General features: G+C 39.1%; 1 protein-coding gene across 1 annotated transcript; it reads right to left on the bottom strand.

Annotated features, from left to right (window-relative positions):
* Positions 1 to 5,165: 5,165 nt before the first annotated feature.
* On the bottom strand, positions 5,166 to 5,732 carry LOC149255234 (uncharacterized). The gene has a single exon (XM_089454989.1). It carries the CDS (start codon positions 5,730 to 5,732, stop codon positions 5,166 to 5,168), a length of 567 nt encoding a protein of 188 aa, XP_089311115.1.
* Positions 5,733 to 6,573: the final 841 nt, after the last annotated feature.

Raw genomic sequence — 6,573 nt, forward strand, 5'->3', positions numbered from 1 at the left:
GATTTCTGTAATCCTCATGAAGTAGGATTGGATAGACTCCCCTTTGTCCATCTTGATATCCTTCAACTTGTTTTTGAGAAAGAGGATTTGATTTGCATTGTTTACTTTGAACATCCCAACCAGCTTATCATACATCTCCTTAGATGTTTCTAAATCAGAAATATAAGCAACCAAATTCCTTTGAATAGAGTCCAAATGATTCTTCTAGCTTTGACCTCACCTTTCTTGTATTTCGTCTTTGCAGCAACAGGTGCATTTGAAGGAGGCTCCACCACTCTTCCCTTTACATAGTCCATAGCATCATTCTCTTCCAAAGTCAAATCCAAAGTCATCTTCCATGCATGATAGTCGGATTTGTCCTTGAGCTTATCCTTGGATTTGAAGTATGATGTAGTTGCCATTGAAGCTAGACCAATATTCTTGTCCAACAATTCTTTTCTTAGTGATTGCTTTTCTCTCTCTTGCTTGGGCTTTGTCTTCACCTAGGCTCTGATACCATGTTAAATTTAGTTAACAATGGTATGTTCTATGCTTAGCACAATTACTTCAATGTTTCTTAAGCAGCGCAATAGCAATTTCCAATTTAGATTTCTAGTAACAATCACATTAATCATTAATCACATTGACAGTAAAAGTAGATAGAACATAAAACAATATGCAGAAGACAAGCCAAGACAAGAGGACACTAGATTTGGCCGATGCTAGGGAAAAAACCCCAAGATGGGGAAAACCCTTTGATCAATTCTTCTTATTATTATATCAAAATGTTCAACAAAGAGAGAGAGTACAAAGGTCAAATTGACCTGCCCAATTCATAGTCAAAACAACCCTATCAATTTCTGCAGTCAAACTTTAGCCCTAACCAGAAAGTCAACGTTGGTCAAAGCAACAATAGAATGTCCTCAAAACAACTCGGTCTTCCCTAGTCAAACTTGACCTGATCAGGAGGTCAAAGTCAACCCAAAACAATGACAAAGTCAACAGTCAAATTGCTGTCTGAAATTTGCGTTCAAACTGTTGTTTGAAATTTGCGGTCAACCTGCAATTTGGTCTGTTGTCAAAGTGCTAAGAAAACATCGGTTTCTGTGCTAAACGCTGCAGCTTGCTGAGACAGAAGTATCCCCAAAAGATCAAAGTCAAATGATGCCCAAAAGGCGCTGGTCAATTATGGTCAAACTACAGTCAACTCTGTAATTTCAGCCCTGTAATTCAGCATCTAAAATTACAGGGTAAGTTCCTCAGATAGAACACGCAATGTAGTACGAACCAATGAGAGAAGGAGAGAGAATGAATGAGTGAAGAAGATGCCAAATGAGGTGAAAGGTCACTTGTATTTATACAAGCTGTCGAGGGTGAAGTGACACATCCATTGGGCTTTCTAAGCCTACATGATGATTTGGTCGACCTTGGCAATTTGCACATGTGTGGGCATAAATTCAAAATCACACTTCTGCTTGTCCAAATGAGATGATCTTCATATCAATTTTGGTCCTCTCGAAAAGAGGAATTTAATGCAATCATCATCTCCATCAAATGAGCTATCCTAAGGTGGAATTTCGCCCCAATCACCAATTTTAACACCCAACCCTTTTTGCTGTCCCAGAAAATTATGCTTAGTCGGAATTTGGTCCTGTAGCCAAAAAGATAGAAGAATTGGCTTGGATGGAATCTTTCACCACTGAAACCAATAAGAGAAAAAGAGGTCTTAAAACTCTTCAAGAGCCTTAGTCCAAAATCAGAAAGAACAACAATCCATGATGATCATAATGAATCTCCTCTCTCCTTTTTATACATTCTCTTTGGGTTTTTCCCTCCTAATTTCAATTTTGAGTGACTAGCAAGTTTCCCTCAATTTTCCCCAAATTAACTATTATTATCTAATGTTACCTAAGTAACATTAAATAATGATTTCCCCTTTTTCAAATGACTATAGTGTACGAAGTTAAATAGGCTACTACGTCCTCCCTTGGGAAATTAATTTGAAGAGAACATTATAGTTCCCCCTTTCCAACATAGCTTGTCCTCAAGTAGTTGCACATTTGGGTGTTGCAAGATCTGTTCTCCTTCCCATGTGGCATCCTCTTCAGGCAAATCCTTCCACTTGATAAGATATTTTGAGTTCATTCTCCCCCTCAATATCCTCTCTCGTACAACCATGTTATCTTCCGAAATCAATACCCACTACCCCTCCTCGTCCAAAGGGGGTAGCTTAGCTGAAGTAGTGACTTGTTGACTGAATACCTTCTTAAGGCATGATACATAGAAGACATTGTGGATTTTGCTTCTCTCTGACAACTCCAACTCCAATTCTTCCGATTATTTTGTAAGGCCCATCAAATCTTGGTTTTAGCTTCTCTGCACCACTTTTTTTGAGTGACGACTATCTATATGGCTACAATCGTAGGAAAACTAAATCTTCTACATCAAAGCTGTGCGCTACTCTGTGCCTATCCACATACATCTTTTGCTAGTTTAGGGTGGTCTGTAGATTCTCCTCAAGGACCTTAAGGATCTCTTGGATTTCTTATATCCAATCTTTGGCTTTTGGAGCCTTGCTATCCCCAAATGCCAAATTGACAAATGATGGAGCATCGTACCCATACAGTGCCTTGAATGGGGTCATCCCAATGGATATATGATAAGTGGTGTTGTAGCAGTGCTCCTTGAGATGTAACCATTTGATCCATGCCTTTTGTTGTCCTGACACATAGTTACGCAGATACCTCTCAACCCTCTTATTCGTAATTTCGGTTTGACCATCTGTTTGAGGATGATAACCGGTAGTAGGGGTCAATTCTACTCCCACCAATCTAAACAACTCCTGCCAAAATGTACTGATAAACTTGCCATCGCAATCACTAACTATATTTTTAGGTAGCTCATGGTGTCTAAAGTTTAAACACCTCCTTGAAGAACAATTCTGACACCTGTGTTGTCCTATAATCTGATGAAATCGCAAAGATATGTGCGAACTTGGTCAACTTGTCAACTATCACGTAGATGTAATCCTTGCCCTATGCCTTGGGTAGACTTGTGATGAAGTTCATCGATATGCTCTCCCACTTTTGCTCTGGAATTGACAAGGACTATAGCAATCTTGCAGGAGGAGTATGCCCGAGCTTGTTTTGCTGACAAGTGATGCACTCCCTTACGTGCTTCAACATATCATCCTTGAGGCCTTTCCATGAAAACCTTTTTGATATGCCTGTAAGTTTTGAAGAACCTTTGGTGTCTTGGCTAGTTGTGTGTCATGTGTGGTCTTCAAGATCTTCTCCTTGAGAGTGGGATTTTGGACCAAATATAACCTGTCTTTATGGAAAATGACCTCATCTACTATTTTGTACCTAGCATCTTAGATGAGATCGTCCATTAACTCACAAGCAAACTCGTTTTTGGAATTTTCTACCAAGAGGTGGGCTTTATAAATCAATAAATAATAATAATAAATGGAAACTTTTAATATATAAATATATAAATAAATAAACAATAAGTAATAGCAAATAAACAAAATAACAAATAATAAATTGAAGTTCTGAATAGATATATATAAAAATAAACTATTAAATAGTAAGAATAAGTAAAGTTAACAAAAGTAAAAAAAGAATAAAATAAGCAAGAGTTAAATTAAGAAAAATGTTGAGTTAAGTAAAACTTAAGACAAAGAAATAAAAGTTGGCATGTTGACACATGGATTGTGTGCATGCAGATCTCTTTCCAATCCCCTTCCATTTTTGGAACAATTTGTTCTATTTAATGGACGAAAAGGGAGATGAGAAGCATTCATTCTTTTTGAAGGAGAGTGTTGTGAGACAAAGGATTCCTTGGTAGTAGTAGTTAATTGAGGGCTCAAGGGTGGCCAACTTTAGAAATAATCTATGCAGCTGCGCCTACGGTTGGGTGGAGAGTCGTCCCCAAAACTTTGTTGCGGTCAGCAAGATCTGGGTAGCGTTACAACTTCGAAATCACTAGTAAGGTATATCGTCACTATAGGTAAGTCTTCTCTACTAATGGTTTCGAAATTCTATGCTAATTAGTTGAATAGTTTGTGTGTTGATTATTAATCACATAAATTGATGTAATTAGTTGTGTGTTGAATTACGGGTTGTTACATGTCATGTGCGGTCTTCCAGGTCTTATCCTTGAGTGTGGATTCAAGGACCAAATACAACCGGTCTTTATAGAAAAGTACCTCATCTACTATTTTGTACCTGTCATCTTGGATGAGATCGTCCATTAACTCACAAGCAAACTTGTTTTTGGAATTTTCTACCAAGAGGTGGGCTTTCCATTCTCTTGTGATCTCCATGAGTGAACATGCGGCCAATTTCCTAGAAAGTGCATCAACCACAAATGTTCTTCTTGCCCTTCATATACTCCATATCAAAGTCATAGGCATGAATCTTACCTACCCATTTATGTTGTCTTTCATTCAAGTCCTTTTGCTCCAAGAAGTGACATAAGCTATTGTGATCTGTTTTGTTCATTACCTCTTTGAGCTTGTTAAATGCCCTCTCAGACTCCTCTGTCCATTTGAACGCCCTTTTCTTCGTCAAGCTTGTTATGGTGTGCCTAACTGAGAGATTCTCTTAATGAACCTCCTGTAATAGCTACAAATCCCAAAGAATCGTAACTCGGTGAGGTTCCTGGGCATGGGCCAATTTAGTATGGCCTGTATCTTGTTCTGATGTACCTATAACCCTGCGCACTTACCACGTGGCCCAAGTAAAGAATCTCGGTCGTCCTGAGCTCAGACTTTGATGCCTTGGCATAAAGTGACCGCTCCTTCATAATTCTCAAAATCTCATCCAAATGTCCCAAATCCTCCTCCCATGTTTTGTTGTATATGAGGTCATCAAAGAATACAAATAAGAACTTCCTCAACTGTTTGTTGAAGATGTAATTCATGCAGGACTAAAAGGTGGTCAGTGCATTGGTCAACCCAAATGGCATGACCAAGAATTCAAAATGCCCATAGTGGCACCTGAAGGCTGTCTTATGCACATCTTGCTCTTAGACTCGGATCTAATGATAACTTGATCGAAGATCAATCTTTGAGAAATACACTACTCCATGCAACTCATCCAACAACTCATCAATCCTGGGGATGGGGTACCTATTTTTGATGGTCTTCTTGTTCAAGTCTCGGTAGTCAATGCACACATCCTCTAGGTACCATCCTTTTTCTTCACCAAAACCATTGATGAGGTGAATGGATTGTAACTAGGTCTAATGTGGCCCATGGTTAATAGTTCCTTGATGGCCTTTTCTATCTCATCCTTGAATTTCTTTGAATGCCTGTAAGGTGTGGTGATCACTGGTTTGGTCCCCTCCTCTAGCTCTATGGTGTGCTCAAAACCCCTATCAGGAGGTCTCCCTGGGGGAATCTCTCCAAAAACTTGGTCATGCTTATTTAATAATAACTGAATATTTGCTTGATACTGTTGGCTGCTATTTGATGACTTTTGACTTGTAATTAGACATTTTGCTGCACAAGCTACATCTCCATGCCTGAATATAGCCTCCATTCTCTTAGCTGATACAATTCGAGGAGCGCCATTGGACATACCCCTCAACACTACCTTATTGCCATTTGAGGCCTTGAATTCCATCTCCATTACTTGGTAGTTCATTGAGAACTTCCCCAATGAGTATAACCATTGTACCCCCAATACAACATTGGTGTCTACAAGATCTACTACATAGAAGTCATCAATAAATGTGTAATTGGCCATGTTGAAGTGGTAGCTTCGAAAGGTCTTCTGCACAGGCTTGGTTTCTTAGCATGTGGAAGATATTATTTGCCTCTTCTAGGTGCTTGCTTGGTGGAGTAAGTGATTTATGTCTTCTATCCTAAGTTTAACTTAGGAAAAGGACAATAATTAAAGTAAATTAATTATTGTGGACAATTGAGTCATTTTCTAAGGACAAATAATTTAATTATTTACGTGACTTGGAAATAATCTCAAACATTGATCTACAAGATGGTTCTAGAAGGAAGATTGGGGTTAGGGATTTTGACTCAATGAAGACTATAAAGGGAGCCTACCGAGGAGGTGAAGACGCAAGTTGTGTGAGCAAGTCATCATTCACAGAAAGCCATTTTCTCTAAGTGTGAGTGGCTCTATGGACTAGGAGTGTAGAGAAGGAGAAGTGCGAGTGGCTCTATGGACTAGGAGTGTAGAGAAGGAGAAGTGTGAGTGAATTGGGGTGAATCCAAGAGGGCCGAGTAAGAGGAGATTGCAGGGCCGAGTTGCCGAAAGTATATTGATTTTGTTCGGAGGAGGCCGAGTTGCTGGAGGGTCGAGTTTTCCCTAGCACGCACAATGGCACGCAAGGAGGGCACAATCAAGTTTTTGGCTGAGTTCTCCAGGCTGATTTCATCTAGAGGATGATTTCCTAGAAGCCGAATTCTTTGGGCCAAATTCACTCTGAGGGAGCTGTGTTACAGGTGTTGGAGAATCAAGTATGGCAACTATTTAAACAATTCTCCTTATCCTTGATAAAAACTTGTGAACTTATGTTATCTTCTTATATTCTTTTCATCAAACAATTATCAAGAGCATAAACCATGAA

This window comes from Pinus tabuliformis, chromosome 7 (genome assembly GCF_031772625.1).
Source record: "Pinus tabuliformis cultivar Carrire ecotype Pingquan chromosome 7, CPIR1, whole genome shotgun sequence".
Taxonomy (NCBI): Eukaryota; Viridiplantae; Streptophyta; class Pinopsida; order Pinales; family Pinaceae; genus Pinus; species Pinus tabuliformis.